Source organism: Phyllopteryx taeniolatus, chromosome 1 (assembly GCF_024500385.1).
Source record: "Phyllopteryx taeniolatus isolate TA_2022b chromosome 1, UOR_Ptae_1.2, whole genome shotgun sequence".
Taxonomy (NCBI): domain Eukaryota; kingdom Metazoa; phylum Chordata; class Actinopteri; order Syngnathiformes; family Syngnathidae; genus Phyllopteryx; species Phyllopteryx taeniolatus.
This window is the reverse complement of record NC_084502.1, coordinates 2,151,926-2,169,510: the sequence shown is the minus strand read 5'-3', so window position 1 is coordinate 2,169,510 and position 17,585 is coordinate 2,151,926. Positions and strand designations below refer to the sequence as shown.

The window sequence follows — 17,585 nt, the reverse complement described above, 5'->3', positions numbered from 1 at the left end:
TTCCTCACCGCTGACTTGATACATTCAATTCTCCTTTCGACTCCCCTGACTGTAAACACTGAAGGAATATGGGAAAATGTGGGATCTTAGAAGATGTTTCTAAACCAGGGAACCGATTATCTGGAAGTCAAAAGCTCCTGTAACACAGAAATAATGTTTATATGACGAAGCAGCTTCTAGTTTACTAGCGCAGAGGTAACATTGAGGTGCGATGTGGATTTTGATACGAGGAATGACAGGGGGCCTTGTACATGGCATCATTACATTGAAATGGTCCACAGTGGTTTCCTTTCCATTTTACTCTCCTTATCCACACTAGCATAAAATATTCTCCAACATCCCTCTTGCTGACCATCATGTCATTTGACCGAAGAAATGACCTGATTTTTTTTAGACGAGTGCAGATGAGGAGTAGGAAAGGAGCAGAGCAGGCCACTTTGAAACTTTTGACTGTGAAAAGGAAAAGTGGGACAGTGGATCTCCTCTGGGACAGGCAGAGTGAAAAGTGCATGGACAGAGCTCATGAGGAGACCTTCACCAGTCAAGACATGACCAGCGCATCTTGTGGCCGACTGCCTTTTTTCTTCATGTTTAATCCTTTTGGAGTATGCATCCATAAAGCAATCAATTCAAATGCACGCTCAGCCACAGAGAGATGCTTTTTCACTGAAACATGCCCGACTGAATGTGCAGTTCCACCCATGCTCTGTCCTTCCATTCTCTATCATAATGATCTACAATACCTTCAACTCCTGGGAATTATATGGGGAAAGAAAGAAGAAGTTGATGGCTGTTACTTGTGCTTTTTACGTCAGCAATACCACCTTTATGTTCCCCCGCACTCTCCTTGAAATAAACATTTCACACGATCTCACATTATGATATACTGCATTACTGTATCTATTTTTACGCTGCAATATTTTCTAGGGATGCACTGATACCGATGCTGACACCGTACGTATTTATTCGTACTCAGACTCAAAAAAATGCTCCGATACTTCGACACCGACATCACCTTACCAGTCCGACAGGTGGAGTAGCACCCATGTCAAAATGTGTAGAGATGACTTTAAAGTAAATATGAATGACAAAACTTTGTCAGTTGACTGTAAATTATGCTCTGCAAAATGGAGGATCACCTCCACTCGGGCGGCAACCGAGGTGGCGTTCTCAAGAAGCAGTCTTGGATTTCTTTTTACTCACCTTTTGCAGTTAACATACAGAGGTAACAAAGCATATGTGTTCCGCCAAACTTTGTGCTTTCTACTTATCTCATCCCACCTCTGTATTCATTTTGCACGGTGCCCCTAGTGTTCGGACTGAGACGCCACATAACTGAAGTGCCTTGTGTTACAGGCTACATAGAGTAAAAGTGCAATCTGTGGTCAAACTGTTCAGAAAGCATAAAGTTGGATGTTAAAGTGTCAGTAATAACAAGTGTTATGTTTGATGGCAAGACGTTATGACATTATCAAGCATTGCTACTCGGTTTCGGCGAGTACTCAAATGTAAGTACTTGCGCTCGGTCTCAAAAAAGCAGTATCTGTGCATCCCTACTAATTCCAATCATCATTACTAATAACTTTTACTACTCATACTATTGATACCATCAGCCTTCCCTTTTCTACTACTTTCTCCCTGAAGCTTAGCCATGGCTACTATCTGTACAGTAATGTCATTTTGTTTTTGTAATGAGATGGAGAGTGAGCCTAACTTCCTACCCGCCATTTGGCCTTTGCAAAGTTCTTCTCAAACTGGGCGCAGACACCATCCTTTAGGTTCTTCTCTGATGCGCCATTACCTGCAATCCTGAAAAAGGCAGTCCTCAAAATGTCAGACAAAGCCCTTTACTGTGTCCAAATACATTTGCTTTGCACCAATACCATTCGTGCCAAAGTGCATCTTGTGCTGTAATTCTCAGCATCTGGTCCACCTCCATGAGACGACAGACAAGCTCCTTAGCTGAGAAGAGTAGAAGAAGAAGAAGAAGAAAAGTGACTTGCAGCTTTTTTCCTTTCAGTGCTTACCACAGCAAGACGCTCACGTGATTTATTGGGCACAGTCAGACGCAACGCACCACTTTTTTTTTTTTTCTGGGCTCGGGACCAACAGTGTGCTGACTGAGAATCAAACCTGTATGTACCACTACACTACCACTGGCCTTAGTTGAAAGAATCAATGCAACTAAACATAATGAGGAGATAGGGATGAACCGAGTGTTTACCAATAAAATGTCATACAATTTCAAATGGTTAGTATTGTTGTTTTATATTGTAATTATCATTACTACTTAGCATCATTGAGCGTTAATGCCTATGTCCCTGGCTCCCAGCAATGCATATAATAATATATATTCTGTGTTTGCTGTATTTGCTTATCATTTGTTATTCCATTCAGCAAATCTTCCTGTTTGTTCTCTAACAGCAGCTGCAAACTGCATTTGTGCCACCCACTGATCTTTAATGATTACTTCTATAGTATTAATCAACATTGCCCCCCCCCCCAAAAAAATCAAAGAAATGTCGAATGATTTTATCTTTTGAATGTTTTCTCAAAATTCTTACATTAAATGTCTCTCTCTCTCTCGTATTCCTTATGCTGCTCTTTTATTTGCTCCTCCCTCCTCCTCATTACATTTCACTGCATCTTTCCCATTTTCCACGTTTCCCCATTGCATTCATTTCAGCAAGATTGTGATGCTATCGAGAACCATGATAATCTAATGTATTTGTAATTACACGTGCTCACAAATTAATCTCTAAATAGCTATTTGTTGCCATCGTGTGGTCAAAACGCGTACCTGCAGGGGAAATGTCATCCCAGTATGGAGAATCAAACTCAAAATCACCAGCAACAATGCGACAGAAAATGATGCGATTATGTAGATCTGTATTCTCCTCTTCTGTCTCATCATAAAAAGGAGGGTTACCCGATAAGCTAAAAACAAACAAACAAACAAACAAACAAAAAAACCCAAGATCGTCACTTGACACAGAAAAAGATGAGTTGAAATAGGTTCATTTGTACAAATGAGGAAGACTTACAGAATGAACATAATGACACCTACAGCCCAGCAGTCCACAGGTCGGCCATATCGATGACGAGCCACGACTTCAGGTGCTGAAGATTGGTGCGGAAAAAAGTGAGCAGGTGAATCTGCGAATGCCGAACTGCGAATGTGCGAGGGTCCACTGTATAGATAAATCCCAATTTATAATCCTGGTATGTGATCACATCTTACCCAAGTATTCTGGTGTTCCACATGGTTCTGTAATGGTCCCATTCTCAAATCTAGAAAGGTAGAAATCTCGCAGAACGACTTTGTTGTGGTTGTTCTCAGTGTAGTACATTAGGTTTTCCAGCTAAGTAACGTGGGGGGACAAAACATTTTACACTTTTAGAACAAAATAGAACACAATGTAAAGGTGCGTTATAACAAGAAAAGGGAACAAATACCCTGAATATGGAAATCCTACAGTGTCTGAACAAACTGACTGGAGCTTTTAGAGGTCAGCTCATTTCCTCTTTCTACTTTAATGTCAAATAATTTGGCCTTTTTAAAGGTCCCTGTTATTCTGTCACTTTGAGCAGATATATTGCATTTCACCAAAGACCGAAAAAGGAAATGCCTTGTTCTTTCTAGCCTTCAAAATGTTAATCGCTAAGGCGATATCCACCGACAATTACTTCAACTGATACTATTGTGACCGATAACGATGCTGACACGTACCTGTAAAAGTCCTAAATGTAATGCCATGGATTGATTTGAAAACTAAGGGTATTTGTTCCCAATGCCCATATTGTAAGAAAGCATCATATGCTGTCTACCAACCTCTTAAATAATACAATAATATAAATGAATGCATAGACATAATAAAATAGAACTATGTAACCTGGCTATACTGTAAGTAATAAGTCAATTAGACATACCGTGAAGTCTAAAAGAAAACTCCACCTTCACGCACCAGAGGTCATTTGAGGCCAAATGGACACTTAAACGAATGTGTTGATCGTGAAGCCTCGAGAGATGGAAGAATAAGAAGTGGCAGAAGGTGAGCGAGAGTACCTTCAGATTCCTGTGGACTATGTTGAGAGAGTGCAAGTACGCCACTGCCTCCAGGACTTGTCTGATGACGTTGGAGGCGTCTCTTTCTGTGTAGTTGCCTTGGTCCTGAATCCAGTCGAACACATCGCCCCCGGTGGCCCTGTTGCGCAAACACACACGCGCACAAACATCACAGAGAGAAGAACTTGCTGCTTGCTGTTTGGCATATGTTCCAATGCCATAAATTGCTTTTAACGCAGTAGAAAAGTCCTGCGTTTCCGTCTTTTTATGTCAGTTAGTCAGACAATCTGCTTCTACCGGCCCCAAGGTAGCGCTGTGAGGTATAATAATAACAAAAAAATGGGAGTATGGCTCATTACTTATATTTGGAAAGACTATAAACAAGGGTTAAGGCAGTCGTGCCTTGCCCAAAGCAGGAGCCTGCAATAATCCAGTCTGTCCATCTGAATTCTCCTAACACAATCCAAAGGCCTTTCCCCACACATCTGCAGTTATTGCGTGACAAGAAGTTGCAAGCACATGCTTGGCTGGCTGCACTAGGCGCCTATCGATCCTCTTCGGGTAAAACATCGCTTCAGGGGCACTGAGTAATGTAGAGTGTTAGCGAGAGCAAATATCTCATCAAATCTCACACCTCTCGCTGTTGAAGAGGGTTCGACCAGAGCACGCAGTAATAAGAGCAACCCCTTTGCCTTGATGGATTTTTGTGTGTGCTCCATCAATGCACTGCTACATGTCTAATTAAAACGTGCATTGTAAACTACCCATGTACATGGAAATAAAGACACTCACAGTTCCTGGATGATGTAGTATTCTTTCCGGGTCTCGAACGTGTCTATAAGCTGAAGGATGTTTGGGTGGTTGACCCTAGAAAAGCATCAAATGAGTCAGATCAATTAGGATGCCAATTCTTCTCTCATGACAATACTGTATTGGTGTCAGAAGTAGATATGTAAGAGTAAAGCAAGTGTTTCCCAACCTTGATTGAGCCGAGGAACATATTTTACATTGTAAAAATCTCACGATATACTGGAAAAAAAAATAAAAAAATTATTTCATCACTCATTGTGAAATCTGGGCCTATTTAGTTGAACACAAAGCTATAATTAGGTTGGAAGAGAATCTAATTGTTCTGATTATTGTCATTAATTATTCAACATTAATTGATTATTCATTATTATTATAGTAACACGCAAATGATTGATTCCTCATTAGTCACGCCTTCTGTCTCAGATTGGTTGTTCTTCCTCGGACGCAGACGGCTTTTGTTTTCACACATCATATTTATCATGTACTGCAGTCAAGTCATAATGACGGTTTCAACAAATATGGCAAAAAAAAAACAAAAAACAAGAATTTGTTTTTTTTAATTTGAGTTTTCTTTTCTTTGCAAACTCCCCTTTAAGTGAAAGTGGACACCTGATGATCTTTCTCGGCACAGTGGTTGGGAATCACTGCTGTAGAGCACAACTTATTGATGATTACTGAAAGAATGAAGGTAGAAGGTAAAGACAATCTCAAAATTTCTCTTTCTGCCTCCCTCTCCTCCTCAATCATACTTCCTTCTGTGCACAGACTGACTGCGTACAATTTGAGGATCATGATCTCGTTCTTGGCGGCCTTGCGGACTTTCCTGCCATCTTTCTTGAGAAATTTCTTGCAGACAAAGACTTTGTTTGTTTGCCTGTCTTTAGCCAAGCACAGCTCACAGAACTCCTTCCTATTCCGCAAAAATGAGAGAGGAGGAAGGAGGGACAAAAGAAACAGTACAGCAACGACATTATTAGAAGCAGGATTACTATTTCAGCAGTACGGCATAAAAGATGATGTGAATTTAATTTGATACAAACATTGGGAAATCATCTTCCGATCCTTTGAGGTTTTAAATAAATTGAGAAGCAGTGAGAGGCAAAATTAAAGCAAAACCTTTCACAGGACATCTGTTCTATTCTAGAAAGGCAGCAGAGGAAATGATCTTCATCTGATTATTTTATTTTTCATTTTGATGCTCATGACATGTAAATTAAATAGTTCTTTAAAAAAAAAAAAAAGTACAATTAGAACACAGGCGTTCTCTTCATCACGTGATGAAGTGCACTTAAGTTTGGGCTTCTATGTGTTACATAAAAGATCTGCACAAATCTCTGAGGCCAGATGCTGATGTTGCCATATGGCCTGTGAGTGTGTGCGTGTGTGTGTCCGAAATGTTTGGAGTGGGAAACGCGGCAGGGATTTTCATGCCACAACCATGACCAAAAATCAACATTTTGCTTGGCTTTGCTTCGCAGAAATAAATCTCTTAAATTTGCTTCGCACGACCCCCTTCGGTCCTTTTGAATGCACGATTGGATTCTCAAGCCACAAAATTGGGGCTCCTGACATCATTCCCTTTTATGCATACTGTCTTTACGAACGGCAATGGCAATGAATTAAACATTGCAGAAGAAGAGCGACTCAAAACACATTATGCAAAAATTTACGGTACTTACGCTCGGAGAACCTGACCGATTTCATATTTGTCTGTCACATCGGATATACTATCGTAAGTCTGCCCATCACGCAGAGCAAGGCACCCAAATGGCATGACGGCATTCACCTAAAAATAGAAATCACAGAAAGCAAACACAAATATGAGGAGCGAAGCATACATTATTTGGCCGATATTGTCAATAGAACGATTAATGATTTTTCAGGAATGCATCTTTAATGAAAAGGTACAGATCTAATTAAATAAAGGTCAACGTGTGAGCAAAATGGCATACTAAAGCTTCTGGTTGCATGCTAGTCTTGTCAACAGAGACTCACTAATCTTCTCCACACTCTGCTGAATCCGTTGGTAATTTTCAACATCTATCAAGTTCAAATGAAGCTTTATTTATAAAGGTCAATGTCCCTCGGCGCCTGGAGCGGCTGGGGAAATGAGCAACACTGACTGCGGTTGAAAGAAAGTTTGAATTCATCTGTATATTCACGTTAGAAGGTGATTTCGTTTCGAGCCTACGGGCTCGGATGAAGTTATATTTGACTTCACGCACACACTGTATATCGAGTTCATTCCAAAATAAGAGTGTCCAAACACCGATGTGAGTGAAGTAGTGAATCAGCAATCAATGCGGTGCACCTTCTCACAGTCCTGCACCCACCCACGTCCGAGACGCTCCCTGGAAGCTAACGCCGCGCCGCGTCTTCTAACGCACGCTCCTTGTTCTACCGCAACATTCCAACATTCACCAGATGTACTTTTGTGAGATCATTAATACTGTACTTGTGTACTCTTGACCTTTCAATGGAGTGGATTGTTCTGGCCACTTTATCTGCATCTGTCTGAAAAGGAATCCGTGAAGCTGACCAAGTAGAAGCAATGGGATCACTTCAGAGGGAGCGCGGACGAACTGAGGTCATTAAGTGAACTAATAAGGCTGCAATGACTTCAGAATTGGGTTTTTGAAGATTAGCCGACCGAGGGAGACGAGAACAGATAACGAATGGAGAACGTTTATAACAGAAAACAATGGAGATCCTCAGGGGTGATGACATTTTCAGAGTGCTAATTTAGGATTATGGAACAAATCAAATCAATGCAACGACGGAAAATCCTCTCTCCCTCCGTATGCAACGTCACCGTTGCAGATGATCAGACTACAGGTGCTTCAAGGGAGGCGGGGCTTGCGAGAATTTTGTAATCCCACTGCTGGCCCTAATCTCTAATCTGTATCTCTAATCCAGAGCACTGGGATACACGATGTGTGTGTGTCTGCATGTGCATTCACGAATGTGTCGGTTTGAGCGAAGCACAAAGGTCAAAGCAGATATGTGCTCATCCGAGTTGGACTTGGATGATGAATGTTCGTGTGCGCATGCGTGTCCATATGTGTGCCGGGGTAATTCAGAGCAGGCAGAGAGGAATTGAGCGTTGGATTGAAAAAGGCCAAGAAGATCACGTAAGGGCAACGAGATTCCCAGAAGAGTTTCCAGGATGGCGAAAATGAGACATGATGTGAATGAAGTTGGATCAAAAATGTCACTGATATGTTTTCAGCAATGTCACTGTGGAGTTTCTGTTTTTTTCAAGGCGTTCTATCCAACCCTGCCATCATATTCGCTCATACTGATCGATAATTTTGATTCACTAGTCGAGTCACATCAAATCCATTTCGTCAAGGGGGGTGGGGGTGGGGAGGATGGGGCACAAGTCTATAAATTTGTGTCCATGGCGCATTGGAGGAGGACGAGTCTATGCATATCTTTAGAGACATAAATGCGATTAATGTAAACGAGTAGCATGTTATCTTAAAGGACATTCTGTCTGGATGGAGATTATTATATCTATCAACATCAAATATTTAACACATCGCCCCAGACTTTGGAACGGATTTAATCACTAGCAGGAGATATTGAACATGGCATCAATGCGAGCCAGTGTCAGTGAAACCTAAATTGACTCTTATTATAGTTACTTTACTTTATAGTTAGCATAGTTTATTTTTGGTCTGATTTTCATGTTGCTAAAGGTGTAGCTTCTTAAAATCGATGGTTTTCAATTTACATGTGAAACCATATCTTGTATTTTATTCAGGGCTTACAGTGGCTCCTTCCTTTGGGTATGCTTATATCTCTTGTGAGGTCACAGGAGTACCCCTCCAAGGTACGATGTAAAGATGCTGTAGAAACACTTATGCGTGCAGAATACTGACTCTGAACAAACCTTGAAGTGGAGGCCGAGTAGGAGGCGAAAAGGGAGGAAGGGAGATGAGAAGAGAGTGGTGAGAAAGATGAAAGATGAGGAAAGAAAGAGGGGCTCTGCCACTTGGTGAACGTGTGGAAAATAGTGCGGCAGTGCAAAAGACAAAACTGCAGAGGCAGATTTGAGACTTCGCAGCTTCCCAGCTGTGTGAGCGTGTGAACGTTTCCAAAAGTAAAAGTGTGTGTAGACATGTATACCGAATGTGTGAACATGTCTGTTTATGAAAGGCTACTATGGTTAAAAAAAAAAAAAAAAAAACTTAAAAAAAAGTTTTCACGCATGACGCCACAAAGAACATTTTGGAGATGAAAGGAAAGCCACACTGCAATGTGCTTAAAATACTGTTGGCTGCTTTGTGCAATATTGGAACAAACAAGAATAATGAAGATGATTTTTTTTCTTTTCTTTTATGATATGAGTGATAAGAAATGTCAAGCTGGCATATCTCATTATAAGACATTTAGTCTGCATGAGGACTTCCTGGGAAACACAAAGAAACACGTCTCGCTGTTGTATAAAATGTCTGTGACTATGCTGAGTTTCATAACTGCTCTGAAATGATGACGTCAAGCTGAAAAATGAACAAATGAAACTTAAGTCAGTATTGGCGAGAGGATTGATTCAATTTAATATGTTTAGTCATTCATCTCAGGTGTTCCTAAACTTTTTCAGTTTAAGACCCAGTGGTGGGAATTCAGGGTCAGCAAAGTCTTCTCTGCTGGCCTACAAATATTAGAAGACCTACATATACAGTTTCAAGTTTAATACTTGTTCGGGAAACGGCGTCGTAACCAGACAGATGGATCGTTTTGCCATTTCCGCTCTCCTTTTCTCGCCTCGCACAAACATTCACATTTTAGCAGCGGGCGAAGGCGTTATGGTGGCAATTGCGCAGCAAAAGACAGAAGAGCATCAGAGGTTACAACAAGCGTGCCAAACAAACGGATGTTGTACGACACAAATGGAAATGACAACGGTGAAATGCGGCGGTCATCGCGGGAAACTTTACGACCGCTGCTCCTGCCGGGCTTGCCTTGTTGTGTGCAGTGTTATAAAACGAAATAAATACATTTGGGAGCTACTCGGACACAGTTCCAACAGCCCTGCGCGCTCAGTGGAGTAATTGAGTCCTCCGCCGCCATGAGCTTTCTCACATTTAATAAGATTAGCGATCATCACCACATTTGTTGCCCCCTTGAGATGATTTCTCTTACTCTCATGCGTAAATCGGTGCGAAATGCAATCGTTGCTCAGTCTTTGTCGATCGATACTCGAGAACTCTTGTTCGCATTTGCACGAGTCGTGAAGAAAAGCGTGGGAAACAACGACAGAGTTTGGGATTCGTCATTAGAAATGTTATTAGATTCACAACCCCTTGTAAGCATCGCAGCGGGTGTAATTAAGAAACAACAACACAATCAATATGTGAGACGCAGGTGAACGCGCACAAGATATTTTGCCATTAATATCACTTTGGCCTGCAAAACATTCAAGAGGAATTGATCCACTGATGACTCCCAAGCTCATTGCCCCAGTTGACAAGCGCGTGTTGGATATCGAGTCGAGTGCGCGGTGGCGGCGGCCGCCTCAGGTCGCTGGGCAGGCTTTATTACAACGTTGCGACGGGAAAGTGGCGCTGGAGCAAGACTTGCAAGGGATAGAGAGAATACCCGGGAGAAATGAAGAGGCAGGCAAAGGGATCATCTGAAAATAAACTATATTGGGTACCACACATTATGAGGTACGCATCAACATATAATAGGCTAGTATGTGTGTGTGTGTGTGTGTGTGTGCGTGTTGGGCTATCAATTCAATTGCTTTTATTTCTTTCTGTTTTCACTGGGGTGCTTCTCCAGCTTGCACTAATTCCCTTACTGCTCATAGCGCCACTCTCATTTCAGCTCTTTATGATGTGTGTGTGTTTCGTGTAGTGCTGATCTTCGCCCCCCCCCCGGTAAAGAAATACAGCGTGTCTATACACACACACATGAACTTAATCAAGAAATGGTGTGTTCATCACACATCACAGAGAAGAAACGGTAAAGTAATATATACACGCAGCCTGTGAATCTATTGACAAATAGCGGATGCATATGTTACTCCCTTTCTCCAGCTATTGTCTTTCGTCAGGTTTTAGTCTCCTCATTAAGAGAGTCAGCCGGTGCAGGACTTGCACAGTAAATGCATCCTCGGGGGCGAGAGTAAACAACAACAACAAAAAATTTATTGCTCAACATGCCTTCCTGGCCTTTCTGTAGAATCATGCAATATGGAGGAGTCTGTGTGCTCATTTCGACAAACCGAAGAGTAAATCCAAGAGCAGAGACAAAAACTTCGAAAGAATCGGCTCATTTGGAGGAAAACAGATAGATGGGAGAAAAAGATACTTGAGTACAACGGTTCAAAAAAATGCAAGGGTGATCATGTTTGAAAGACACTGCAAAAACAACTCGAGTTGTATTAAAATTGTATGAATTTGATAAATGATTAAAATGGATGAATTTAATTTGTTTTGATAAAACCAGGCAAATGTGGAGCTTGATAGATTATCTGCCAGTTATTTCCAAATGTTGGCGGTGAGGTGGAGACGATATGGTTCAAATTGAATATTCGTGGCATTCACATAGTCAGGCATGGGTTGTATTTAATTAAAAAGTGGATTTCGTATTTCATGATCATCAAGGTTAAACCAGATGTTAATTAATGTCCCAATAGAATTTCAAAAAGTACATGTTCATTGCTGTAAAAAGTGCATTACTTTAAAAAAGAAAAAGAAAAAGAAAACAAATGAAATGGCGATACATTTCTTGTTTTTAGTAGCAATGGATTTATCACGTTTACATACGATACATGCATAATAATACTTTGGTCCTAAGCACTGTGCACTAAGCACTATTTTGTACACATTATGAATACATTATGAAAGTATATTAATGTGTAACGTTATGCAGATGGCATTTTTATGATGTCAAGATCCTAATAATGAATCCAAAGCAATTGTGCGTGGAAAAAAAAGATCAAGAAAATGAGAGCATACGTGTATGTAGTGCTGCTACTCAGCAGTAAAATTACAACCAATTATCAATCATTATTCACTATTTTAAGGTTGTGTGCAGATAAATTACAATGACATGTTCTTTTTCGAGCCAAGCCTTTTGCATTTTATATTTCACATGACGATACAGTTTGTACATCCGCTCCCATCAATGGCAAAAGCCATAATGTCACGTTGTCATATTCTTGAAAAGTATTCATTCATTGTTTTTGTTTCGTCTCTAGACAACAGAGACAATGTACATGTATTTCTAATAATAACTCTCAAATACCTCCTTTAATAAAGGAGCAGTTATTACTTTTAGCTCTCTGTTGCAGTTGTATGTTCTTCGCAGATGATTAAAAAACATATTTCACACTTCTCTCCTGAGTGCAGCTGAGGAAAACTGAACCGATATATGCAAAGCTTGTGATGCAGAAACAAGGCGGTCCCCACCATGTTGCCCATGAAAAATATAAACCCACCGAATGAAACTCCTCCTGTCTACATGCGCACATCTCGCAAAGAATGAGAGCTTGAGCTCTCAGTTAAAAATTTAGTTGATGTGCTGAAATGAAGAAATGTGGAAAGTGGTGTGTTTGTGCCATTTAGGTCCACGGACGCACAAAGGCTCCGCAGTATACAGTGGAATATCCTTCACTGTCAAGACATTCACCCCTGAGAATTCCCCTCGAATGGTCTGAGAACAGAACGCGTACACATCGACGCACACCTAAAGCTTAAAACCGAAACACAAAACACCGGTGGCTGTGTTTACATGGGCAGCAATCTTCCACAAAATGCTCCACCGAGCCAAGACTTCATTTAAATGGAATACAGTGTTGATACAGTATGTGGAGTATTTCACATCTTAGTCACATTATCATAAAGATGCTGTACAGTGCTTAACACAGACTAACACCAGGTGTTATTGTTCTGTTCAATATTGTATTATTTACATGTAAGATCTTATTAAATTCTTGAAAAAGGGTTTCAATGGACTAAAAGTCTTTGTTGTAACAAAGCTAAGGGACTTTATTTCTAGAAGAGACCCCAGCTGCACTCATGTGTTACATGGTTTGACAGAGGCAGTTGTTTCAGTCCCAAACCATGCAAATCTTGATGCAGAAATCACATTAAAGGGCGTAACATGCACTTTTACTTGTACATTGGCAGTCGGCACCCACTCAGTGATGCCGCTCAAGTCTTAAGAAGGAAATTAGGACATTTGGTCTCGCGGGAAAGATAGAGTGAGAGCATGGGAAGGTTAACTGAAGACAAAAAAAAAAAAGATCATCTAGAAAGCAAAAGAAGCGGTAAGGAAGATGAGAACAAGGGAATAATGAATGCACTGCACTCAAACACACAGGTCACAGGAATTACTACTGTACATTGTATTCACCTTAATCTCTGTTTTGCCTCAAAAACATCTCCTCATTGTTATCCATTTGAATGCAAATATGTTTGTGTGTAAATAAACATGTTTTTCAGTGAATCCACTTCCAGCATTGTGCTGTTTTCTACTGAACGAACTGGTGAGCGCCTCATGGAAATACGAAAGATGTTCAACAGTCTAATCCGAGCGTATGCTTGGAGTGTATTACTCCTTAAGACTGATTTACACAATAGGCATGTGCAGCAAATAGACATGGCCATCACCCTTATGCGGGCTTACATGTTACGGAGGCACACAGTGCGTGTCACCATGATGGATTTAGCCTGCAGGCACCGAGCTGGGCTCCTGAGTAGTACGCCGTTGAGTAGTATACGATGAAATATTCACTGAGAATGTCGTGCAATAGAACCTGACTTCAAATGTCTCCATCTGCATTGTATTACATATAACTTCTGACTTGAACATGTTATCACCATCACAGGTAGAGGATAAATAGCTCAAAGAAGAAACAATTGCGCAACTTGATTGAACGCTATTTTAATGGCGTACATTTCTTAGGAGTCTTTGTCGTCTTGATCACGATTATTGTGATTTTAAAATGAATAGACACTCATTTAATATAGCATTAATAATGTTTATTATTGTGGTCATAATTCTGGAGTGGTGCATGAAAGCACTGCATCACATTTAGGGATGCTTCTAATATTTTGACTACAGAATTTAGAGATCAGCTACCCCCCAACCACCGATCGGTACCGGCCCATGGCCCATTTGCTACCGGGCCACACAGAGAATCAACCCCCCAAAAAATATTTATTGCTCAACACAGATCGAAAGAAATTATTATGTTATTCCAAAAATCAGTCGCCTGTGACTCAGTATACATGCTGATCATCTCAGTCAAGTGTAAACGTGGAAACAAGCTAGGAAACAAGCTTGGAAAAATTACAAAAGTCTTTGGAGAGCTTTGCAGTTAAAGGGGAAAAGGTCAAATGAAAAGATGAAAAGCTGTATTTCGTTGGCAATATCAGCAGTCCTATTAAATAAACGGGTTTATCGCCACAAGTGATTTTCACGCAGCAAGTCCGCCCTGCGATAGGCTCGCAAATTCGCAAAACTGCCACAGAAGCACCGAATATCTTTGCTTCCTTTTCAACATTCTCCTTGTAGCACCGCTGACATGAATTTATTCGTCGTTTGGTCGGGCTCGCACCGTAGCTTAAATCAGGAAGCAAAATTAATGTTCGTTTTTACAAGACACCAAATCCTGTTTAAAAGCATTTCAGGTACAGGTGTGATGGAGCCAACAGAGAGGTTTATACTGAGAGCAGAAAATGAAATAGAGTAAGGAACGATGAGGAATGAGTTGTGGCGTCAGACGATGAGATAAGCGATAACATTGAGATGACGATGACAAGGAAGAAGAAGAATGAGACGCAGCCAAAGCGGTGTGGATGACAGACGTAAAGGGCATGAAGGAATCAACGGCAGAACTGTTCCTTGGGAAATCGATCAGCCCAAGCCAGAAGAAGACTTAGTTTTGGGAAAAAGTCAGCATGATGGAGGACCAACAGAAGCAAAGCTCCTTCTTTGGTGATGGAGAGAAGAGAAAGAAAAGCAGTGAGGCGTGGATAGGAGTCATGAGGATGAAGACTTTCAACAGAGAGGTCTAGCTGAGTGGAAGACCCGTTCTATTTTGGAAAAGTGTGTGGCTATAGCCTACAGCTCACACGTTATAGCACCCAGGATACCTGTGGAGCTGGAATTCGCTGCAGGGTTGCCATCTATGCGAGAGAGGAAACATTTTGCTCATTCATTCATAACGGTCTCCAATATTGAAATGGAAATTCACCTGAACCGATTCGCCAAGGTGATGAAAGTCCCTATGCACTCATAGTGTCTCTAGTTTCACCCCTGACCCCTCCGAGGAGTTGTATTATACTGTATACTTACACTATATTGTATGGACGAAAGTAATGACAGTTTGTCTAGATTTCTCATTCACATTGGATATGTAAATAAGCTTTGCTTTGATTGGATCACTGTTCTCCTTAATTTGAATATGAAAAACACTTTGGCTCTGACTGGTAGTAGGGTAGATCTCGGCGGCTATCATCACGATAGCTGGGTTTTAAGCAGGTGTCCGAGAATTCACTACAAGGATAACTGGCTTGTGGCGGTTAAGCGTTCATAGCGACATCGCTTTTCGACCCTTCGATGTCGGCTCTTCCAATCATTGTGAAGCAGAAATCCTCAACCGCTGGATTGTTCTTCAACTAATAGGAAATCTGAGCTAGGTTTAAATCATGGTGAGATAAGTTAGTTTTGCCTTACTGATGATGTGTTGTCGAAATAATAATCAGAGATATAGCCTAAACATGCCCGGATACCAATAGCTGTAGATGCTACATATACTGTTGTGCTAGCGTTGTCCTTTTTTGCCGAAGTTTACAAAGTCGTCCTGCACGAAATGTGCCCAAAACAGCACAGTTCTGGTTCTGAAATCCTTAGAAATATCTGCCAAAATAAATCGAATTGATTCCTCAACTCCTCTGAGGATTCAACTTTTAGCTTTGCGTAAGACGCAGTAGCGCTGTCATTCAGCCATTTTCCAAAGTTGAGTTAAGTGGGTGGGTACCGACCACGAACAAGTGGGCAAACACTTGAATAATAAGTCGCATGTCCATGTAGCACTGACGCCTGAAGTGGATTGGCTCATTTTTCTTGCCTTTTGAATGTAATCGGCTATTGCATACAATTTGGCTTGACCCAAAGAAAAACTGCCATATCTATTTTTATTACTATTTTCCTTTCGATAAAAAGCCTTAAAGTGTCTGCTGGAACGTCAAGTGTGTTTACTTGCTTTTTCCCAAAACAGGCCCAGTGTGGTTAATGTAACACTCATTAGAAGAGACGTACAGGGGTGTCGCACCAAAATCTTTTATTTATTTCTGCCTATTCCCTTTTCTTTTGAGCCAGAAAGAAAGTAATTGAATTGAAATTAATTTAAATACCAAGATTGGAAATCGCCTTGACTCTGCGACTCGAGACTCGACTGGTTTGGACTTGTTTACTTCCTGAGTGAAACAGAATATGTACTGGGCAGTACAGCTGGACCCTTATCGGCAATAGAGAGCAAAATATTAAATTAGCATCGCGGCTACATGGCTAATGGCAAGTGTGGTGAACATCTCACCTCAGGCAGTGACGCACATGAACTGGCGGCACCTGTGACACATCCATCTATTTATAGGCACCTCGTGAGCGGGAGGCGCTGTTGAGCCATCAAATAAACCCATTTGTACAAATGGAATCATTCATGTTACCACAGCAAGACGGTCACACGGAGACATTCTTCATTAGAACAAAAACAACCTTAATAGCCCCCCAACTTCAACGCCCATGGACATGCATGCAATCACCTTCAGCTGAAATGATGAAGGAAATGTTCGTGGGAGGTGATACTGTGAAAACTCTACTTGCACTTTAAAGACAAAAAAAAACCAAAAAAAAAAATTCAATTGAATTTCTCAAATTTGATGATAACTTGCTCAGCTGTCAGAGTCTTTGAAGTACTGCTTGAAAACACTGTGAAAAGAATATATCCAGGCAGGCTTACACAGAAACAAAAACACAGCAAATATGCTCTATAAATACAGTGTGGAGGTAATGTTCATCGTGTAAAGTGGGCGGATTAACTGGAACCAGGTCAGAGCAAAAGCAGAGCATGCTCCATCTTTTCTCCCGTTTCGCTGCCTTTCTCAGCATCTTGTTCTCACTTCGGCCTTCGCCATCGCTCTTGTCCACCCCGCAAAGTATTCGACAGAGCCGATTATCCGTTACCAGACATTCAGTTAATCAACAAGTCCAATTTATTGTTTTTTTATTTTGTTTTTTTTAATGAGAACAAAAAATAGCTTTTTAAAAAACAATTTTTTAGCAATTTCTTCCCCAAAACACCACATTTTCTGTCTTGGATACATGTTTAAACCATGCCGTGTTAGGGGGTTGAACAACTTTGGATTTTTTTTTGTAGTCGACGCTAAGGTGATGGTAGTTGAGTCGATGTCGATTAATCGAGCACGTCATTGACATTTATATTGATTTGCACTTTCGTCTCCAGATGCTTTTTGGATTTGCTCACTCTCTTTCCCTGCCGTCCTCGACTGCACTCCCCCCATCACCCCCCTCCGCCCCTCCGACTTGTTCATCCAATCACAATCAGAACACTTCATGACCTTGCGCACAGTCGGAACGTGTAAAACTCTAACACCTCTTCATGGAACCCAACTACAATGTCTGCAATGTAAAAAAATAAATACAAATGGAGGAGGAGAGAATGCTA

The 17,585-nt window shown here is 41.0% G+C and overlaps 1 protein-coding gene across 2 annotated transcripts in view; it reads right to left on the bottom strand.

Annotated features, from left to right (window-relative positions):
• Nucleotides 1-17,585, bottom strand: part of camkvl (CaM kinase-like vesicle-associated, like) — a 28,478-nt gene that overhangs the window by 4,232 nt on the left and 6,661 nt on the right. For both annotated transcript variants that reach the window (XM_061795858.1, XM_061795783.1), the window contains 9 exons: nucleotides 6,556-6,662; nucleotides 5,655-5,786; nucleotides 4,859-4,933; nucleotides 4,067-4,205; nucleotides 3,242-3,362; nucleotides 3,045-3,120; nucleotides 2,801-2,937; nucleotides 1,884-1,962; nucleotides 1,722-1,809 (listed from right to left, as the gene is read on the bottom strand). In XM_061795858.1, coding sequence (XP_061651842.1) covers nucleotides 1,722-1,809; nucleotides 1,884-1,962; nucleotides 2,801-2,937; nucleotides 3,045-3,120; nucleotides 3,242-3,362; nucleotides 4,067-4,205; nucleotides 4,859-4,933; nucleotides 5,655-5,786; nucleotides 6,556-6,662 — 954 coding nt within the window. The remainder of the gene's footprint in view (nucleotides 1-1,721; nucleotides 1,810-1,883; nucleotides 1,963-2,800; nucleotides 2,938-3,044; nucleotides 3,121-3,241; nucleotides 3,363-4,066; nucleotides 4,206-4,858; nucleotides 4,934-5,654; nucleotides 5,787-6,555; nucleotides 6,663-17,585) is intronic.